This window comes from Limulus polyphemus, unplaced genomic scaffold (genome assembly GCF_000517525.1).
Source record: "Limulus polyphemus unplaced genomic scaffold, Limulus_polyphemus-2.1.2 Scaffold531, whole genome shotgun sequence".
Lineage (NCBI taxonomy): Eukaryota > Metazoa > Arthropoda > Merostomata > Xiphosura > Limulidae > Limulus > Limulus polyphemus.
In genome coordinates this window covers 72708-97081 of record NW_013666141.1, presented here as the reverse complement: position 1 = coordinate 97081, position 24374 = coordinate 72708, and the positions used below count along the sequence as shown (strand labels likewise).

The 24374-nt window shown below is 31.7% G+C and overlaps 1 protein-coding gene across 1 annotated transcript in view; it reads left to right on the top strand.

Annotated features, from left to right (window-relative positions):
- Positions 1 to 4726: 4726 nt before the first annotated feature.
- LOC106458902 (IDLSRF-like peptide) overlaps positions 4727 to 24374 on the top strand; it is an 83011-nt gene continuing 63363 nt past the window's right edge. Inside the window, exon 1 of the mRNA XM_013918467.2 lies at positions 4727 to 5109. Within this exon, the coding sequence (XP_013773921.1) occupies positions 4980 to 5109 (130 nt within the window). The 5' untranslated portion in view covers positions 4727 to 4979. The remainder of the gene's footprint in view (positions 5110 to 24374) is intronic.

Sequence of the window (24374 nt, the reverse complement as noted above, 5' to 3'; positions counted from 1 at the left end):
CTATTTAAATCTTATTCTTTCCCTATTTCTTGATCTCAGGTAACATTAGTTCTATTTAAATCTTTATTATTCTTAGCGATCTGCAAGTAAACATATTCTTAACTCATCATAAGATATTTGTACATAGCTAAAACATAATTGTAGTTTTATGTATCAGAGCTTACAATCAGCGTTCTAGATCGGTTTCTCCCATACATATTCTTTGCTTTAACTCCTTTAGTGCAGTTTATCAAAACGACTACCTTTAATTAAGGTAAATAAACAACAGCTAGTTAATATCAGTTCTGTGAAGAAAATTAAGCCATCGTTCCAGAACATCATTAACCAGGTTAAACTGACGGATGTTGCAATTCTCGTTCTAAACGTGTTTTAATTTGTTAGTAACTTAATCTCTTTCTCTTTTATTTCGAGCACAAAGATTAAGCATTGTTTGGGAAGGATCAACATCTAATGCTTTTCCTTGAAAAGGTTGAGCCGCGCGGAATAAACAATACTCGACTCGCATATTTTTATAAAGAACAATGAGTCTACTTAGTTGGTTCCCTTACTTAATTAAGCAGTCAATCTCGAGTGTTTCATAGCAGCTTGATTCTAATTTAATCTTACAGAAAATAACTCATTTAGGTGACTGATAGATAAAAATGATCGTTTCCATATCTCAAGTCTGTGTACTACTTTAAACATTAGTCCTCAGTGCTGATCAGTAATTTGACATTGGATAATGTCAATGAGCTGACTACTCTTACAATTTTGCTGTTTATTATAGAGAGGAATCAGGATAATACATTCTTTATATCACATTAAATATGTAATTAGTTGTTTAGATTTTGATTAATAGAAGTGAGTTGATTTAAGTATGTGAACATTATGATGTTCGCAGTTCCTCATATAGTCTTTCAGAACTTCAAACACGGAACTAGATTTTAGATATAACCGAAGGAGTTTATAAAAGATAAAACTGTGTCCGTAGATTTAGTCAGAGTGTGAAAAATGTTTTCTATAATAAACTTTGTATGTCTTGGTCTGAACTTAAAGTTGGCGTCATCAAAACACCAGAGATCAAACATTACTAGAAGAACAAATAATTAAGTTTATTTTCCCTGTAATGTAAGACTGTGCGGTACATTCAGTGGCATGAAAGATAACTAAATGTTTCAGATAATCTTAATTTATTATTATATGTTTGGGGCATCTGTTATAACACGAATTATGTAAAGTGTTATTCATTTAATAGGTAAGTTGTTAGAATGATACTGTTACAGGGTGTAGTATTTCAATCAGTATTGAATTATATATAGTGTTTCAATCGCTAATAGAATGACATGTAGCGCTTGAGTCCTTATTAGAACGATGTACAAGAGCCTCAGTCACAATTATAATTATTTATGTATAATACATCAGTCGCTATTAAGATGAGTGTAGCATTCCAGTCATTATAGCAATTCTGTACAGTTTCGGTGTGAATGCTTTTTCCAAGCTGGTGAAACGTGGTTATAATTGATGATACTTGTAATAAGACAGGTTCGTCCTTGGAAAGCGCTCGGGTTATAGGGTTTTGTACTTTTAGCTTCACTACTAAGTTAAGCATAACGCTTTGGTCACTATTAGAATTGTGTATAGTGTCTCAGTCATTATTAGAATAACATATGGACCTTAAGTCACTATTAGAATGATATGTATTGTTTCAGTTACTGGTAGAATAATGCGCATTGTTTCGGTCACTATTATAGTTATGCATGGCTCTATAGTCACTATTAGAATTATGAATAATGTTCACTATTTTAACTATGTATAACACTTCAATTATTATTTAAATGACATGTAGCGCTTCATTCACTACCAGAATTATTTGTAGCTGTTCAGTCACCATTAGAATTATCTGTAGTGATTCCATTATTATTAAAATGCTGTGTAGTCCTTCAGTTACTATTACAATTGTGTGTAACACTTCAGTCATTTTTATTGCTATGTATAATTCTTCAGTAACTATTAGAATCATCTATAGCGGCTATATTCACTAAACAAATAATGTACAGTACTTCAGCCAGTATTAGAATTACGCGTGGTACTTCAATAATTATTAAAATTATGAATAGCGTTTCAGGAACCATAACAATTCTGTATAGTGTTTCAATCGCTATTAGAATTATTGATATCGCATCAAGCACCATCAGAATTATGTATAATTCCTTGGTCACTATCAGAATGACATTTAGCGCTTTAGTTACTATCAAAATACTTTATAGCGCTTTAGTATACTTAGAAATATGTACAATATTTCAGTCATTATTAAAGTTACGTCTACCGTTTCAGTCACTATTAGAATCTTGTATATTTCTTAGTCACTATTAAAGTTATGTATAATGCTTCATTCTGCATTAAAATGATGTATAACGCATTAGTAACTATTATAATTATATATAATGTTTCACTATTTCAGTCCCTCTCTAAATTATGTATAGTACTCTGTTTACGCTTAGGATAACGTGGAACAGTTCAGTCACTATTAGAATAATGTGTAATGCTCAGTGTCTTTCAGAATAATGAATAATAATAAGCGTTGGGGCTGGGGAGCCCCAATTTTTCCATGTTATAGTAAAAAATACATCAAAATTAGGAAAATTACTCACAGTAAAAGCAGGAGAATGCTTGAAATTTATCCAGAACCCAAGAGCTTCTACTGCTCGCCCAGCCGTAATGGATACACCTGTGGCGCACATTCCCTCGTTTCGCTCGGTCAAATAAACCTTGGACCCCCCACTTTTAATTTACGTCCTATATCTGTGATTAGACTATGTGTAGCGCTTTATCAGATTTGTTTATATCGTTTCATTCACTATTAGAGTTACGTTTGGCCCTTCAGTCATTATTAGAATGGCGTGTAGTGCTTCAGTTAATATTATAATGATGTATAGTACTTATGTCGCTATTAACATGGCGTTTAACGCTTCAGTTAACGCTACAAAAATAGATGGTACTTATGTCACTATCAGAAAAGAGTATTGTACAATGCACTGCCTGAACAGTATGTATTGTATAATTCACTGCAAGAACAGTAAGTATTGTACAATGTACTACTTGAACAAAAAGTATTTAATAATTCACTGCCTGAACCGTACTTATTGCAAAATTCACTTCCTGAACACTAAGTATTTAATACTTCACTGCCTGAACAGTACGAATTGTACAATGCACTGCCTGAACAGTGCGTATTTAATAATTAACTGATTTAACAGTACGTATTGTATAACTCACTATGATTAGTCTAATGGTGCAGACATCAGAATATATATGTATATATTTTTTTTTACAGCCTGAATAGTGCGTATTTTTTGTTTCAATATCAGAAGTATGTGGACTTTTGCTACTATTTACACCTAGGACAATGTGTATTGTGTCAGTCGCCACCTCGGTTATTATCTTGAATTATTCATTAAATGAATATAGTTTACAATCTGGGCACTGTGTCTGTATTAGTAATTACACAAGCCTAGATGGTTTTATTGTCTTGAAATTTTTACATGTTCTACAATAATTCCTATACGATGAATACGAAAATGATATTCATTTTTCTTCGTCAGGTACAGATTTTCACAAAACGTCATAACGCAATACATAAAAGAAAGACCACAACATGTAGTTTGAGACCAGAAGGCGTAGATTTCACAAAACAAATCAGGATGAATGAGGATGCATATTCGTTTGGCATCATTGTTTTTCCCCTTTCTTCAGTCTGTTTGTATTTTTGTTAACAAACATGATAATAAAAAATGTTCATTGTGGTAAAGGAAATAATAATTTGATCTAAGTAAGAGTTTTTTATTTCTTCCCGATTTGTAAAAAGTCCTTATGTGATAGAAAAAAATGAATATTATTTTCGAAATCTGCGTAGCTAAAATATGGGAAATCCGTTATTAAAACCAAAAGAACTTTTATGAAGTTTAAATTCGCAGGCCTATGTTACGTGAAGAGGGAATGTCTTTGAATGAATACCCGTATTGGGAGCCTTGTTTCATTCATTATTTGAGCAATATATACCTTATTTTATTTACTATCGTTTCTCTTTGCAATTGAACATGAAATATTGTTATCAGTTACTAATTCAAAAGTACGCACTTCATCAATTAAAACCTAAAAAGTGATTATTTGTTGAGCCATTACTACATCACTTCCTATCTGAGCATTATGTATTGCTTGAGTCACTCTCATTCAACCTTGTAATTTAACTGCTTGTAATACTTTCATTTCATTCTTTTAGAAAGGATATTGACTTTTGTAGAAGTGTATTTCGTGAATAGGGGTTTATAAAGAAAAATAACATTTTCGGAAAAGCATTTCATTAGTTTGTTTATAGATAAACTTCTCATGTTCAGTTCGACATCGACTAAGAGTAGCCTAGAAAAGATTAAGATCTAATGAACAGTATCACCTGCAAAAAGAAATTTGTGATTATTGTGTAGACATCGTGTTAGGGGGTGCATTGTCTGTTTTCAAAAGCTATTTTTGTTGTCGAGGAAAGATATAATGGAATCAAAAGGAAGGGTATCAGAAGACGAGGATAAAGAAATAGAAACGTAAAATTCGAAAAATTATAGACGTGTGGGAAGAGTGTTACTGAGCTGTTCCTCCGTCATCATGAATCTGTCCAATCAGATTGAACATTATGACTAAAATGCTTCTACGCATGCGTAATCTTGGTTTACTCCTTTGCACTAAAACTTCCTGTGGTACTGCGTGGGTCAGCCAAGGACTCAAAAGATTTGCTTAGCTGTCCATAGTTGTAGAAACGCTGTCAAGCTCTTAGAGTAGAGAACAACAGAGACGACACCCAACGACACACATAGACAACTCGTTTCTTAGCAACACCTGGCAACCTACATCGTCTGTTTCGCTCGGAAGTTCCAAGCCATTTTACGTTAGCATTAACGTGCCCACCTGTTTCCATTAGAAATAATTTCTGCTAATTTAATATTTAAGCTATGAAGTTTTCCCCTAGAATTATGCATATCAACCTTTTGATCTTTATTTTAATTGGTATGACGAGAGGAGCCTCTCTCTTTGACTTTACAAACATTTTTCACAGAAATCTCGAGAACGTCAAAAGAGAGGGTAAGTGGATTGAGTTTTTATATTACGAATAAAACACAACACAGAAGTGTTGTTATAAACCTTCTTCAGTATATCTATCAGTTGTTTATTTTACAGAAAAGCATATACTTGTTGAAATGTGTATCAAACATCCAATTACATGAAATCATAATATTCAATATCTGTTCTTATAAATACTGTAAAACCTACGAATAGAGGTAAAAAAAAATGTCATTTCGAAACGACTGGTGATTTAGGCATGTTTTTACTACTTGGTGTATAAACCTAAAGATTTATTCTAGAAATAGTAAGTGATAACTCTTAATATAATTTAACGTAATTATCACGATTAGTAAGGAAAAGAAATGAGATAAATTAATACAATAAAAATAATTTATTCTAAACTGTTATGTTTGTATTTTTAGAAAAGTGTATTTTTTTTTTCGTGATTCAGAAACCAAATGTTAATTGTATTACGGTAGGTATGTAAAAAAATTGTAAATTTTATCAAAAAGTAAGCTATCTAGCTTTAAATTAAAATATCCTAGCCTTAATAAGAATACCATGTCTAAAACCTTCGAAATAGAAGAACCAATCATAACTCAAACGTAACTCAAATCAGTTTATATAATACTAACAAGTAATTATTAAGATATAGCCATAACCAACATAGATGTATAATTATAAACCCTAGACGCCCTATTCCTAACTCTAAATAATGTACAAACATTATGCATTTGTCTTGAAATATAAACTCCATTAAACATATAATATTATTTGGAAATAGTGAAATAAAAACACAGAATTCTATAGATACGGTATGAAGATAAAATATAAAAGACCAAAAGGTATTATACTAACCTGAATCTTATTTGATTTGTAATCTGATGTGAATGGGATAAAACCTTCAAGTGTTAGCTCTAATAGGAAATAAAATATATATGCAAATTCTTAGTTTTAATATCATGGTATATATATTCCAGCTAAAGTACGAAACCATCATTCACAAACAAAAATGGAATTCCTGGCATTAAGCTGAAACTATAGTTACACGCATATGAAAGGTGAAACTTTTGAAGTCCTAACCGCAATGAAACAAATATATAAAACCCTTCGAGCCATAAGCTTAACCTTTAATCAAAGTATAAAAACCAGAAAACTCTATTCTAGAATCAAAGTCTAAGAACACAAAATTTAACCTTAAATGAGACAGAAACGTTTATACATTTCATAATCTTAATCAAAGTCGGAGTTTCAATCTGAAAATATTAAAGCAAAGTAGACATAACCCTTACCCGAAATCAAAGTCTAAGAACACAAAATTTAACCTTAAATGAGACAGAAACGTTTATACATTTCATAACCTTAATCAAAGTCGGAGTTTCAATCTGAAAATATTAAAGCAAAGTAGACATAACCCTTACCCGAAATCAATACTTAGATACATAGTATCTCTATTGCAACAGTGAAGATACCCCTGATGTTACAATCTTAATGTGTAATGAAGGTATAAGCCCCCGAGACCTTAATGTGAAAAATCAATCTAAGCATTCTTATAGCTGAAGACATTCTTAGAGTGGATATAAGGAATAAAAAGTAGAAAACCGTATAATTGATAACCTTAATCTAGAATCAAAATATAAAATCTCGAGCCAAAATCTGAAAAATAACAACCAGGAATTAATAACCTTAACCCGAATTCAAGATGTCAAACCCGAGTCTCAATCTGAATCACTATGTCAAACCCGAGTCTTAATCTAAATCAATATGTAAAAGCCGTTTTAGCACTAATCTAAATTAAGAATATATTGTTTTTGTTTTGATATTAAAGTCATCACCTATTAACAAATTCAGTATCTCAACAACTAAAGTCTTTTATAAGCTTGATTAATGTTTGGCAAATCTTTCGGGCATTCTTAATAAATTCAATTTTGCCAATTAACGTAGGACTTGAATTTTAATTCCTGTCTAAGAACTAGTAAGAAATACGTCTTCAGTATCAATTATTTCCTCACTGTGTTGCTCTCAACATACGTTATATGAAATGTTGTGACAGTGGAAAGGTTTGTACAGACTATCAATTTTAAACTGTTTTCCTGATTTTTAGATTCTCAATTTCTTTATCGAAGTTAGTATTTTCTAGTGATATTTTCATAAATTAATAAATGTTTTATATTTCTGATGTTAGATTTAAACTAGTAAAGAAAAGGTCCTTGTTTCAAGTCAAAATTTCTAAAACCATTAATTTCAACAAAATTTTGAAATATAGATAAATAGTAGGATTGTAAATAAAAAAAATTTAACTTCGTAACAGAGGTGTCATATTTCTTAAATTCCTTAATGTTTGCTAATTCCGTGAATAATTTACTGGCATATACCAAAATTACATGAAATATATAATATGCACTCTGCCATTTTAGCATGAATTATAGCAGTATCTATTTCCTGCACATTATTGACGCCGTTACCACAACCCATTCATACAATCTATTAGAAGTTGATCTAAATAATAATGCCTACATTTTGTTGAACTAAAGCAAATAAAATATTATTTATATAATTTAACTTTCAAACACACATGAAAAAAAAACACCAGAAACCAGCTTAGAAACCGGAATACCCTCTTTTGAAAGGCTTTAAGTTGTTTACATATCCGTAATACATTGTTGTCACATTCACAGACTGTATACATATAAATTGTTAAACCATTTTACTCGTACTGTATACTAGGCATAGTTTGTGTAACGAATCAGATTAATCAACAATAGTGCTCTATACACTTTGTTTGGGTTGAGATAAATGGTCCTCTAATCCTTCCTTCAAATGGAGAAGTGCATAGAGGGATTAAGGGCAAAATCTCCACGAAGTGCGCCACTTAAGGTATTGAATGACTATATGCAAATTTCACACATAAAGATTCAAAATTAACATATGCATTACAGTTATAAGAATTTTTAGAGCGATGTCTTAAAATAAACCATTACCGAAAACGACATATTTGTTAGAATCATTATCGAGTACTAACACAGAGATTGAATAGTAACTAATGCTTAGAGGTTTATTTTACGATATGTGTGGAACATATTACAAACAATATTGATAACGTGAAAGACCCCTTGGTGGCTGAGCGGTAAGCTTGAGGACTTATAACGCTAAAAATTGGGGGTTCGATACTTTTGACAAGTACAGCTCACATAACCCGTTGTATAGACACGAACAAGAAAAAACAACCTGACGGATTACTTACGTACAACATCTTCAATATATTTAACTGAATAAAACAAGCACTTTTACATGTAAAAAAACTTGGCTATCTGTCTATCTTCTATCAACTATTATTTCTAGTTGTTTATCTGTCGAAATATTTTTTCTGTAGGTATTATAATTTGCTGCGTTACTGATTTTCCAATTTAGTTAATATTACCTTTTATAATAATGAGTGTAAATTTATGAACAATTGGAAATAAATCAAATAGCACATTCATTAATATTGAAGAAAAACAAGGACTTCCTATCCCAAACGTATTGGTTGTTATGGCAATACAAGTGATGACTGACAACTATAACACCTGCCACACGAGTCGGCCCAGCATCTTTCAGTCTGAAGCTCGTCACAGCTTCTAAAACGAAATATTATTAAAAATATGACATGATGAAATAAATGAGTATTATACAATGGTGGTACCATTGTAGTATTATACTCTCCTTCTTATATTTACTATTCATTGCAGAAAAGACATCTTTAATTTGAGAATTTCTAGGGTCATCATCTTGTAGTGTATCTGCTTGAACTTCAATACTGCATCTTTGGGCTTTAATGTGCCATTAGTTTCACAAAATATTCCAACTAATGATTTCGTATATATGATTCCAATCCCTTTTTGAAAGATAACGATACTCTTGTGCCCTTTTTTAAAGTTTTGCTGCTAATAAAGTAATTACTTGACGAATCTAGCCATGGCTTAACTTAATCGCTACACTTAAACCACCATATTCACAACCGCACGTTACATTGCTACATTGTTTTACTCCACACTTACAAGTTAATTTCTCCTTGTTGGCTCTCATGGTCTCGGGTCTTGTCCAGCGACCAAGACCTCTAAAATAGTGCCATTTTGTCTAACCAAAACAACCAAAATCTTTCCGGAATGATTCATTTTGTGATTCTCATAAAATGACGGCTGTATCGTGCGGCATATGTTAAAAAATAACAGCTGGAATCCTGAAGTAGGAAATTTTGAAATAAAAAATAAATTATGTTATCTCCTCTTTAGCGTGAAACTAATAATGTGATTTCATATCTTTTGTTAGCATAATATATCTTAGGAGAAGTTGTAGTGAATGCCTTTAAAATAATCCAAAGCCCTGTTTTCTGGATAAATTCTGAAATACAAGTCACCCGAAACGATGAAAATGAATAAAAGGATAAAGCACAAAATAAATTCGCAATTGTTTTGAACACTTGAGTTAAATAAAATGGCGTAAAAATGTTTTCTTCATAATTTCATAAAAAAAATCACTCGGAATTAAATTACGAATCCAAATAAAACTTAAAACACATAAGAGACTAAACGAAAACCTGTCTTCATAATGTACCGAATATATTTTTTTTAGTTTATTATAAACAATACATTCAAACATATGTTGAACGTATGAATGTCACTATCATATCTGATTGAAGGGGTAACATAAAAAGAGGGGTGCCACAGATCTAATAAACAAATATATAAATAAGTAAATAAAGTAGACCAAGGAAATAGTGAAGCAATGCGACAAGGGGTAAAAGTATGAAGTATGTCTTGTAAGTAACTCCTGAAGATGACGTAGATCACGTTGAAACTAGTACTCGTAGAGTGTTGCTTCAAAGTGGAAATCGTACGGCTTCAATAACGTTTTAATTGTGTAAATATTAAACGTCGTTTTTAATTATTTATTATAATGTAAAAAAATACTTCCAATATTACATGTTCTTGATACAAAAAATCATCGTCATTAAGTAATTATAATATGTTTTATTTTATTCAAAACTGATTTTTTTTTGGTTTTTGAAAATATGTGCATTTTTAACACTAATAAATAAAGAATAGTTAATCATTCGCTGGAAAACTTTGAGATAGACGTGAAAATAGATGAAAAAAAAGTTAAAAGTTGAAAAAAGAAATCTATACTCTCAACGAACCCATTTTACCAGCTCTTGAAGATTAAAAGGCGTTGATCTCGACAGAAGCTGGTTTACAGTTGGTTCTATTACTTCATCCTGCACACTGATTCGTAGGTTTTTCCGAGTTACGTTATTTTAGAGGCACTTCCTTCTCAACACCATTTTATGAATAATTTTATTCTTATCATTTTAAAGAGAAACAATCCTAGTTATGTCTTTTTGTAAATCACACGCACTGTCTTTCTTATAGAGAGATATGATTGGTGTTACAACAGTAATTACGTTCTTAAACTCTTATTATTTGTGTATTATTCACACATAATTTGTCATTATTAAGGAAGCTTTTCTTTGAATTCAACACAGGGAGGAAAAAAACGAACAAATATTTGTTTCTGTTGAATAATAATCTAAGTATGTATAAGGTTGAAAATCTATGTGAGACAACAGTATGCAACATATATAATAAATCAGAGAACTGTTTCTTTAGTTTTGTCACAACTTTTAGGTCTTTTTTAGAAGGTAGTTGGAACAATTTGTTTTATAGCTCACTCTACAGTAGAAAAGATGTAATGAACGTTCATGTTTTATAAAAATGTAGTAGCAAATCCGACATTTTGTACAACTTTTATTTTATTAGTGTGTTGTTAATACAAAAAAGCAAAAAAAAAAATAGTTTTACACGTTTGTTTGTCTTTAGTGACTAATGTGACTTGCGTTATTCCAGGGGGTTACATTAATATGAAATGATACGCGTCGCATATTTATATACAAACGCACAAGAACGCCTACTTAAATACATACGGATGGTATAGACAGAATTAAGTATATATTCTTGGTAAAAAAAAATCACAATCTTGTGGAACATGGCTTAACTGGTTTCCCAGTGGAGGCGCTGTTGTGTTTGAAATATCATTATCTCTCCTGTATAAAGATATATTAACTGTCAGATAATATCTGAGAAAAATAATCATCTTGTTGAGTGAAAACTGAGTCACTAAAGTTTAGTTTTTAGTAAAGAAACAATAAACACGTTGATTGTAATTTATATAATTATAGAAACACGTGAGAGTAAAAATACAAATTGAATTTTTTTTTACCACGCAAAATGAATATGTGGCTTTTTAGGAAATTATCTACAGTGTTGAAAACTGTAATCGGTTTCACCACTTTGCTGCGATCGTGATATACTCGCACTTCGTTTTACATTCTTATCCATCTACTTTATTTAGAAATTGACTCATACTAATGTAAACGTAACAAACTGCTCTCTATTACTATAATCAATAACACATAGATTTAGAACTAAGTTTTGTTTTTAACTGGCAGAATATTACTTTCTTCCTTCGCCTTTTTTCACTTTATTCGTTCTTTCTCACATCTCCCAGTCTTTCTTTTTTTCGTTGAACTTCTGGCTAGCCCCCCAGTGGTACAGCGGTATGTCTGCGGACTTCAAACGCTAGAATCCAGGTTTCGATACCCGTGGTAGGCAAAGCACAGATAGCCCATTGTGTAGCTTTGTGGTTAATGACAAACAAACAAAACTTCTGTCTTTTATATTTATTTCTAAAACCAAAGCCAAAAATGTGCATTTCATTCTGACTTTTCACACCTGTTTTTTCCATATATCGGGTTACAGCCTCTCATAATCATAGGGGATCCCATAATCTTTATAATGGCTAAACAATAGAGGAGACCACTCACTTCAATCAATTTCTAATGACTTAAACTGTTGTGATCCCCTAATCCCTTAGAGCAGTGATTCTCAAACGTTTCAGGCTCGCATACCACTTTTTGTTTAATGTTTTTAAATTACAAACCCAGCCCTAATTTAAAAAAAAAGATAAAAATCCCAATAACAAGAATTCATATTTTTAACACTTACCTATTAATGCAATGGATGCGATTGTTTTTCTGGCACGATTTAAGAATATGTGATACCATTTTTGTCAATTTGAAGGGAAGAAAATACTGGCGAGTCTATGTGAGTAGAGGTGAGTCTATAAGTGAGGAGAGTAGTATGTACATGTATGTCCAATCTACCATCAATATTACATCAGCTTACTTGTATAAAAGATTGAAGGATATACAATTTTGTTATGAACCTAGATTTAAGAGACATTTGTCGGGGTTGTGAAATGTGAGAAAACGGTCAACTTTATATTATTCTCTAAGGCAAAGATTCTCAAATGTGGTACGTGTACCATTGGTGGTACGTGGAGCTAATGTCGGTGGTACACGACAAAATTAACATAAAAAATCATAAAATTTGTAATAAGCCCTATCTGAGCCTTCCTTTTTGTTAATCATTATTAGATTAAAAAATATATGGTTGCTATAACTTTCTAGCTAAAAATAATAATTTTATGAAATATTATTTTTATTGTTTAGGTTTCCCCTCAGTGGCTCATCGGTAAGTCCGAAGACTTATATTGTTAAAAACGAGGTTTCAATACCCGTGGTGGGCACAGTACAGAAAGTTCATTGTGTAACTTTGCGCTTAACAATGAAACAAACAAACAATTGTTTAATTCTTTTTTACAAATAAAGAGTGTGTGTTATCGATTTGGACAATGAACGGGTCATTGTCCTAGAATTTTGTAAATACTTTTTTTAAATCAAACCGGGAAAACCGTTTAACATAGAGACAAATGTTTTTGCTCAGTTTTTTGCACGAGAAAGAATAACGGTTAATCCTTTTTTTTTATAACCGATAGTAGTTATTAACTTTTTCTTTCAGCAAGACAGTGCCCCTCCAGATTAGTGCCTTAATGTACGCAACACAGTTGATGAAACATTCCCTAGTCGGTCGGCGGATTGAGCTGGGAGACCAGATCAATTGGAACTCGCGTTCTCCGGACATTAAAGTTATTAATATTTTATAGAACTTCATAAAGGATGTGGTTTACGCTAGTAAGGCTATGAGTAAGGATGAACTGTGTCGACGTATCCAAGAAGCCTTCACAAAGGTTGCTACTGTAATTTTGCAAAACACTTGGCAGGAGATTGGGTGCAGACTGGATATTTTGCGTGCAATTCCTGATGCACGAGTTGAACCACGGTGATTATCTGTGCTAAAAAACTTTAAATATTGCTCTTGTAACAGTGTGTGTCTATGTTAAACGGTTTTCCTAGTATACATTTTATTTCACACCCTGACTATATTAATAATGCCTTTTCGAAACGAACATTTTATATTGCTGAAGACAACAAATGTGCAAAAAACTTTAACCAGTTATATGGATGTCAGTGTGAGAGCTAATATAAATAGTAACTCTATAGCCTACATCTTATTGCTGGGAGATTTCCCTAGATTATTTCTGAGAGGGGCAATAAAACGCTTATTATTGTTACAATTATTATTGCTTTGTCTACTTGATGGGCTGAAACCCAACGTAGTGAACCAAATTTATAACCAGTTATGATATATGAACCGAAGAGAATATTTGATTTTCTAAAATTACAGTTTGCTTTCCACGTAAAATAAAATTATAAAATTTCCGAGATCGGAAGAAAGTTGCACATTCCCTTGAGCGAGTTAGAAAAATAACATTGAAAACAAACTCCAACAAACTTCTAACAGTAATTAGGAGTTCAAGTGTACTTTGAAATGACGGTTTATACGAAACATATACCTTATGAAAAGATTCCCCAAAAAAGTATATCCTTGTAAATGTAGATTTATTTTCAAAAATAGAAAAGTTCCAGAACTTCATTAAATGTACAGAAGTATAACAAAGTAAATATTGTTCTTTCCATTTCTATTTTTAGATTTATTTTCAAAAATAGAAAAGTTCCAGAAATTCATTAAATGTACAGAAGTATAACAAAATAAATATTGATCTTTCCATTTCTTTTGTTTTTTTTTAGATTTATTTATTCACGTTCTATTCCGTCCATCTACTTATTTGTCTAATTTTAGGAAGATATTTCAGAGAAACTCTATTTGAAAAGAGGTTTCGCTGAACGTGAATTTTCAAGAGAATCGTCTACATATAATATTAAAGTGGTTCAGGAAATGAACAGAATTTCTGAATATTTCCAGCTGCTCGTACTTTTCAGAACATAAAATCTTGAAAATATTACACATTCGTTCATGCTGTGCTAGTTGTGTTCTCACGCAAGCTGGGAACAACACGTTGGAAGACCTTTCTTTCTTTTTTCAACTACTGGCGTTAGTCGCTACAAATTCGTTGGGAGAAAAGTAACAGAAAATCATGAGCCTGCACCGCTTTTGAAAAATGTACTTTGATCAGATTTACAAATGTCTTTATAGATATATTCAGGTTTCCCGAAATTGGGGTGTTCTCTGTCGGATAACCATAGAAACATACCTAAATAACTTAGGTATAAGATAATGCAACTTGAGATCACTAGAACAGATATAACTTACCAGTTTTTCCTGAAGAGGAAATGTTTACTATTCGAATGCGATCGGGTTATATTGGTTCTTGTTTTTGTCTTTAATTGGTTTTTGAACTTATGTTCTTTCTAGCATTACGAATACAATTTTAAATTGTATATAACATCATGTTTATTGCAAAAAGGAAAGAGTACACACAATGTTTCATTGAAGGTAACTCAGTATTACCATATGTAATAAGAAGTAACGAAAATTCAGACTTAAAAGGAGAGGTTGGCCAGCAAGTCACTGGATTCTAGTCTTTACATATTGACGTCATCCGTTTGGGTCAGGCCCATTTTTTTTGTAATATAGGGGGTGTATAATGGGTACTTATTAATGATAGGCCATAGATGCTTATTAATGGTAAACCATGGAAATGGTACTGCTATTACAAAAATCAAAGAAGCTATTCTAATGAGATCTCTCAAACATACCATTAATAAACACCCAGGTACACCGATATGTATATATATACAAAATGGAGTTTATCCAAGGGAATAACTTCAATATTCAAGGCAACAAAATTTCCATCTATCGTTTAATTACACATAAACTTTGCCATTCCTATCGGGATTGAGTACAAATCATCAGCAACACAGACCTGTGAACCACATGTTTTCAAAATAACAACGCTTGATATCGTAAGAATACACAAGATAAGTCTAAGGAATATAACTAGATGCACTGTTACATCTGGAATATTTCAGAGGTTATCACAGCATTATTAGATCTGCAAAAAACTGAGAAAACGAAGAGAGGCAGAAAAGAGTAGAGCTTAGTTTCCTAACTTGAAATATATAGCTCCACTTACAATACATTTATTACAAATATGAGGAAAATTACCAGAACAAAGTATTGTTAGTTTTCGCAATAAGTTAAGATTACTAAAGCTGTTTTTTTTATGTCTGGCAGAGCATGTTCTTACCATAGCTGTGTTGGGGTTAAATTGTTGTTACCTATCACTATAAATGTTAAGTAAAAATCAATTTAATAAAAACAAAAATAGATAATTGGAATCGGTGAAGAAAGCCAGCTTGCTTGGATATCTGATTACATGCTATTACAAAGTAAGCTTGTAACTGCTTCTGCGGTATCCTAGTTTTAATGAACGTTAAGGAAGTGAAACAAGACATGTGTATATCTGTTGTATTATTTCAAAGTCTTTAATCTTACAAGAAACCAAAATAACACACTGATTTATTGTTCTGGCATAATTAAATCTTACATTTCTCTTTTTGGTGTATTTTCTCTGATTAAATGTGTATCTAAGAATTGTGAATGAATTACAGACTGAATAGTTCCTCAAAATAATAATCCTTACATTAATCATGCAGAGTAAAAGTTGAAACCTTATGCCACAATCGAATGAATTATTTCGTTTAACACAATAAGTTGAAATTATCATTTACTCACAATATATCCTACATTTAATACGTTGAAATGTGTTTTGTGATTCTCAGAAATAACAGATTTATAATTAAAAACATTCGCTATTTATTAGTTAGACTAACTAGATTATTATTGACTAGACACTGATTAATATTCAAACAAAAAAATAACAACTGGAAGAAATGATGTTGTTTTTCTGAAAAATACCATGTAGTTAACCTGATAATAAAAGTTGAAAAGGCAGAAATACAATTGATGTACAACATTAATGCAAAAGTTATGCAGAAGAATAAACCTTAACAAGAACTTGACCAAACTTAATTTGTATTTTCGTCTGTATTTTTTGGAAGTCAGATCAAGCTGCTGTTGATTTTTTGAAAAGGCATGTTTCATAAAGAGCAAGCCATCCTTTGTGTGAAACCTGCGAACTATGTTTACCGCTTATAGCTGCCAATCGACACCTTATCAACAATAACTTTTAATTCGCTAATAATTAGTTAGAAATAACATGGGATCATTATGTTAAGAAAGGTATAAGGAATAATAACATATAAGAACGATCTAGCACAAAGGTTGATCGAAATACATAGTCGGTTGTCAACCATTTACTTGTAACAAAGCAAGATATTCAAAATTTTCACCAAAAGTTATTCTATTCAACACATATATCAATGTAAGCGATGAATTGGTATTTGAATAACATTAGGAAGAAAAGGCTCTGTATGTTTTGGGATTTTTGCGCTAATCTAAACAAGGGCTATTTGTGTAAAGTGATCCTTAATTTTGATCTGATAGACAAGAAAGACAGTTAGTCAACACCACCCACCACCAACTTTCCCTGTTTCCCTTTTTGTAATACCTTATGACTTCTTTCTCTACATGAAAACACGTACGTCTTGATGAAGTTTAACGTATAGTTAAGTTATAGCGCCTTACACTGTCTATTAAAGCACAATTTAGCATAACTTTTAGCATTGGAGAAACATATGAAAAAATGTTATTTTTCTTCTTAGAAATCAAAGAGGCTCGTGAAAATACATGGAATGTAATAGTCAAAGTAGTAGAGAGTAATGAGCTTAGTTGCATCAATCAAGACTAGGAAATTTAGTCACGTTTCTAAGCGTGTTTGAATAAAAAATTAAAGATATCTGCCTAATCAAATGGTGGAATTTGACGCTACGGCTTCAAAGTGGGGGGGGGGGGGGTTGCTGCAACGGGATACAAACCATAGATCTCCTATTTACAGTCAGGGGACTCTAACCACCAGGGCACACCTGTCCCCGGAGAGGCATAGTGGTAAAATAGAAAGCTACAACAGCTATATTAATTTTTAAGTACAAGTTGGAAAAATTACTCTCAGTTTATGGAGAGCAGAAATGATAAAGCATAATATATTAAAAGTTGCAGCAATATGCTATGAATATGGTTTCAATTTTATCTTAAGAGTCACTGAATGTACAAATGATATTCACATTAATAAGGCACGCCAGACACAATCCTGGATAATTTACACACCTTGAGAGCACAGTAAATATCACTTTCCTTTAGATCAGATTTGGTTATACTTATCAACTATCTATCCCTTGCTTCAGGTCGAAATAAAGTTTCCACATTGAACAAATCTAGCCCTTTTATTTATCTTATTCGAACTATTCCTGAGCACATTGAAGACGTATGGCACAGAGAACAACTTGGAAACCTCCAGTGCTTTTTTAAAAGTGAATGGTGGTGTGGATATAAAAGCTGAACATCGATTTTTCCTGCAAACACTGTAACATTTCGAAATAAACCTAAAGTAAATTTATCTTTCTTCAAAGAAATATTGGAAAACAGTTGAACAGAGATGTTGGGTACAGAGAAGCTGTCAGCAAACACCATTGAATTTGTGAAACTGTCAAGAGCAAATGAATGTGGTAGTAAAGCCATTTCGTCCAAGACGCCTTCTAAAGAGATGTTAGTAACGAGCAAGGGAACCTTGGATTTAGGTAAAGCATTTTTGTTTCAGGGGTTCAACATAAATAGATTAAATTAGGTGTAGTAGAGAAAGCAATGCGTTTAAGAAGAGGCAAGCTTCATGAGGAACTTGTCCAGAAAAGTAAATAAAAATGTATCCGCTTTTGGTGAACATTTAGACTTGACGGATCAAATAATCATAAAAGTTGAGGACAGTAATTATAAAAGCTAAATACAATGTATTAATGCTTACACTTTTCGAATTAATGTATAAAACGGATTCTAACTCTTAATTTACGCAGGAAGGGAAATAAACAAACGCTGAGGTAAAAAAAAATATATTTTATTCATATACTTTTCTACGTAAACATAGGAACAAGAAAAATGGTTTCGTTTCTAAAGCTACACTGAATTTCAACTTATTATTAACTTGAAAACCTTTGAAAATTTTGTAATGAAGCTGAAAATCTGTGTAATAGTAATGAAATGAATAATAACTTCTAATTCAATTAAACTACTTACATACATATATTAATAATAATGTAACTAACTAAACAAGTCTAACTAGGAGCACGTATTGTGATAAAACAAAAGTTATGACAATTGTATATCTTCTCTGCTATCGACATTTTCGGTTATAATCTCAATAATATTTCGTTAGGTTTGGTCTTAGCTAGAAAATTTAGGTTAAGCGTAAATCCATGTACTAAGCTAACAATGCAAAATAATCCTCGTAATAATAATAATAAATATATCATGAAAAATATAAAATACACATATTCTGTACATTAAACGTTTTAACCAAAAAGGTAGCAAACAGGGAGATTCAATGAATGAAATAGCAAGAAATTTAGTTGATGATAAAACTTTGTCAGAAAACATTATATATTTTTCTGTTTTAAGTTATAAGTATAGACTAGCAGATGTATAGATTAGCAGATGTCACAGACTAGCAGATGTCAGTCAAGCATATCTAGTCTTGAATATTATTATATTTTCAGATTTATTTCAGTATGATAGAAATATATTCATCAAAACTCTCAATATCATTATTTTATTTAAATACATTTCTCGTTCTTTCTGGAGCAGTGCTGTGTGATTATCGACAAGCTGAAGGATTTATAACACTAGAATTCGAAGCTGTTTCCATACAGCAAAGATAACCCATTGTGTAGTTTTGCGCTGAAATAAAAACAAGGACAATTTTTTATGGTTCTATACAGTGAATAGCCGTCTCATTACACAAGTGAGTAAAAAACTGCATGTTATTAACTCGTATTTGAGGATTCTATAGACCAACACTTATTATTATTTCAAATTATTAATCTGTTGAGTAAAAAATATTCATTTTCTCGACAGAAGCTGTTTCTTGTTACTTCCACATTATAGTTACCTTAATTTCCGTTGTGTCCTTTCATCATAATAACGCTCACTATTAGCTGGTGGAAATGTTTCGTGCAGACAGCTCGAGAAACAAGCAAGGTATGAACTTACAAAATGTAGATATTAATTTTTGCGTTTCATAGGCTTTGTAGAAAATGGCATATCTTGAGCTCTGTTAATGGCTTTAAATGGCCAACCTCGGATTGCATGTTTATATGAAAGAGACTATTGATTATGTTGTGATTAAAGCACTTAGAGTTTGAATGTATTACCGCTCACTTTACCATATTCTAACATTAATAAGGCAGCTTTTCTTATTAAAACCAGTTTGAAAAGCATCAAACGCGTTTACAAAACTCCCTCGCCCATCTTCATTACAAGATATTATTCCAACGAAATGTATTATTAGTTCTGCAAAATACATTTCTCTGAATAAACGAAACTCAAGGAAGATAACGGATATCAAAGGAAATCAGAATAAATCCGAGTCAAATATAAGTCTCTCACGGCTAGCTAAACGTAGTGACTTGCAAGTGTCATATTTTTTTCAGGTTATAAAGTAGCAAATAGTTTCGTCAAATTGTAAATCTTATTTTCCAAAGGCTTTGTGAACTAAAGGTGGAAAGTTCAATCAGCTCGGAATGTAATGTTTATTTGAGTTAGGTCATAAACTCCGTGGTTTTAGGTATATTTAGTCCTGATTTTGAAATACTGACCAGAAAAAAAGGCAGTCAGCCAATAGGTATTATTCACCACAAAGCTATAACGTGCTTTTTGAACCGAAAAACACAATTGACTGTACACTTTATAATGCACCCACAATCTGAAAGCGTGGAATGTATTCATTGTCATCAGTATCGAACCTTAGAACATTTTATCTGTAGATACAAAACCCTTTATTTTTGGAAAAGAATAAGATGAACATTAGTGAAAATGTATTTCCCCATATCTCATACTTCATCTCAAGGTTTTAAATTTGCTGTGTTGCCGGATAACAAAATGATTTTGGAACAATCATGGGATTTCAACGCCAGAAACATGAAATTCCATCAACGAGAAACCTTTCCAAATGTGATTATTTGTTAGGTGTAAAGTCGTATTGACCAGTTTTGACACATGTAAAGAAATAAAGTGTGCTCAATTATTCTGCATTGTTATACACATGTGTTATATTTTTACTACGAACAAGGCCGTCTAATTCAATTAGTACGTATACACTAACTACATAATGATTTGATAACATTTAGAGTTTATTTCAGGATTACTGGATTCATGCTCATCTTTTTGTGTCAATAATAAGTTTAGTTATTGTAGGCCTATTACAGGATTTATTGGAAAATGTCTTGCACTGTTATGTTGATGAAATATCAGATCTGGGGGAATAGTTGTCTTTTCTTTCTGGGACTAATTTTCATAGATTCTTAGTATTTTCTAGCATTGTTTCTGTTTTTTGTTTATGAAAAATACTGTTGGCAGGAGGTTAAGATTTTGTTTTTAATGAGTGGTGTTATTTTCACTAACATGCCAAGGCTTTCAGAATTTTCTGTTAGTGAGAATATACCTCTTTTTTATATAAACTCTGGTTCCTAGATCTCTGCCCTCAATGGCTCAGCGCTAAGTGCGCAGGCTTACAACGTTAAAAAGCGGGTTTTGATATCCGTGGTGGGCAGACTACAAACATCCTACTGTGTAGCTTAGTGCTTAACATCTACCAACGAAACAGGTCTCTTTTATGTCAGCTTACTCTGCTGTAATGATGCTTAGTTTGAGCCTTTCATAATCAGATTAGTCGATGATTTTTTAAAATTTAATAATGGAATGATCTTCATTTTACTAGGAAAAAAAATCCTATAAAGAAAATAATAAATTTGTAAAGTAATATCCAGCTTTCAAAATGTGTATAAGGCTCTCTTTCTTTCTAAATCCTAACTCAGCTGACACCATATTACTAGCTGTTCTAATCCTTATCACAGCAGGATAATTCTATATGAAATATAGCAAATGTCAACATTCACAACTTTATCATTTGCCAAAAGCAATTATTTGAACAGGACATTGTTTCTTGACTTTTACTAGTGTAAACTCCAAGTCTTTTTACTGTACATACGTAAGATATATACCCGGATATTTGATGTCCAAAAACTTAATTTCTTGTTGTACCAGTTTCAAGTTAACGATACTTTCTGCGATAATAAAAAAAGAGAGTTAACCTGAAGTTTCATGAAAGCCACAAAATGTATTTCAGAATATTAGTGCAATTTCTAGTGGCCTTCTGAGCTATAAATATCGATTAATGGATTAAGTGGATTTAATAATAGACTAAACATTATATATATAAGTTTAATAATAGTTGCATTATATTTTGACTCATACGGCATTGCGATATTTTTATTTAAAGCATAATTTAGTAGATTTATATATTTCAATGACTTTAATTATTTCAGAACTACAAACATAAACATACATATATATATATATCACGTTTCCATCATTACTCATGCAAGTGTCATGTTATTGTATCTTTGCAAGTCCTGGATAATTTTGGAAAATATATGTTATGTCTATTCAAAATGTGTCTGTAAAATAAGAATGCTACTAAGAATTTTCCTGAGTCACTTTGTATGACCAGTTATAGTATGCTTATGCAATTTGCCTATAATATACTGATTACATAAAGCAGTTAAACAGTTTTTAACATAAATTCGAACATAACTTCTTCAATTCATTATGTGTCTCTCGCAGCTTATTGGTTAGTATGCTTGGACGGAGAATCCGAGTGTTTATCGACCGCAGGAAAGCGATCCGCTCTTTGAGACTGTGCATAAGAGTGACCGTCAAATACCGCTGTTGCGTCAGGCAAGAACAGCCATAGAGTGTACTGTTGACTATCAGCATCCCATCAAGTCTATGAATTCAAAATTAACAACGAATATACGCAAATAATCCTTTGGATAATCTTGCGCGAAACTTCTGGAACAAAAAATAAATACATAAATTATGAATGAGTATAGCGAACGAAAGATGTTCAGCGTCCTATCATATAGTATTATAGAATATGTCAGAATAATATTTATTTATTGTATAGTAAATACTATGTTGTACACGTTTATGAACTGTATTCTGCTTCTGTTAGTAGAATGCTTAAAATTCTAGACAGCAGTAATCATCAGATACTGAATAGTTTTCTTATTACTGAAGTTGGTTCATCACTGAAGATGGTTCCAAGTATCAAATAAGATAGTCTTCTAGTTGGTCAGTTGTAAGTAAGTTTACCGAGTTATAACGCAAAAGTCCAGGGCTTGATTCCCCCTGGTGGACAAAGTGAAAGTAGCCCATTGTATAGCTTTACACTAAGAAACGAACAATGAAAGCAAACAAAATAACATCTTATTTTGTGAGAAACATTAGCTTTTCTCCCAGGAATAAATAAAACCTACTATCTCAAACTAGAAACAGGCCAATCTCGCTATGGACACACGTGAGGGAAAATCGTTAGTAGATCAATTGTATCGCCAAACGAGCCTACACTATCAAAATTGGATTACTGAAACTAAAACAAGATTGTTTCCCTCAATTGAAATTGTTTATCCAGGAAATTATTTGTAATTCTATAAAGAACGCCAGCAAATCCAGAACATCTTAATGTCCGTCTGACAGATGTAAGAGAGTTTCGTGTTTTTGGCAACTTTCAGTGATGTACTCGAACATACATTTATTACCTAACATGTGGTTTGTGAAAGACATCTGGAATATGAATAGAGTAACAACTTTTATTTATTTATAAAGAATGTTGTCATGTCTATTGATGTGATAAAAAAAATCGCCATGAAACTTTCTTTGAATTTAATAATAACGTTTTATATTATTCAGCACTAAGATCTGAAGTTTTCTCAACTTTTATGTGCAACATCGATATAGTTAAGGACTTAAAATGTAATAAAAATGTGAATTGTTTTTATTTTTCATTTTTGAGGTTCCACAAAATTCGATTTTATTCTCTCTTTCTGTTATCTGTGCTTTTACAAAGACCTTTGTAGTTTCCTAAGTTGGTGAGGTGATATTTTCAAGTGTTGGTGCTCCTACTCATCTGTATAGGTTTAGAATTTTTGTTTTTTCTTTTCAAATGTTTACCATTTTCAAATGAATACGAGCATTGAAATCATACAGAAGTCTAGTTTCATCATTGCCTGAATATACGAATTATACGAACATGTTTCGACCACACTTCCAATGGAGACTATGAGGCTAATATGTTTATAAATAATGTAATATTTCGAAATATTCGAAACATTAGATTCTACTTATTATAATGAAGTATCAACAGCTTAATAATTCTAATTATGCTAATAAATATAGACACAGAACTTCTGCTAATTTTTTTTTCTGATTTATTTAATGCGCGACTGCAATATATATATTAGCGGTGTAGTTATATTTAATGGTGAGGCTATGATTAGTGAAGAAACAGTAAAGCCATTTATAACGCACGCTACATGCATAAAGGTGGGGAAGAAAATATAAAACTTCCCAGAGTTATGTTTACTTGATTCAGAGTATTTTACTTATGTTTTAGGTTTTTGTATAATGATTCCTATTTTTTTCACACTTTTCTACTTTTTTCAAACTACTTTCAAGAAAATGTAAAGAATGACACACAGAAAAAGATGATTGTCGACAAAATAGCATGATTTATCTTATTTCACGCCTACTTAGTTCCAGATATTTCTTGTTTTAATGTACGGAGGAAGATATTTTTAAATTAATCATATCAATCAATTTTTATTAATTTAGTCTATTGTAATATTTTTGTGGTGAAACTTTTCAGTGTTATTAATTAAAATTTTAACTCTCTGTTTAATTAAACAGTTGAACAAAGCTCTAGTGTTTTGATATTTTAAAGGACCGTAGAACTTATTATTGACTGGTTATTTATCATCTGCTCGGTAGTTCTGAATTTGAGGTGGCTAAACCAGAACCCTCGGACGGTCAGGCTTAGCC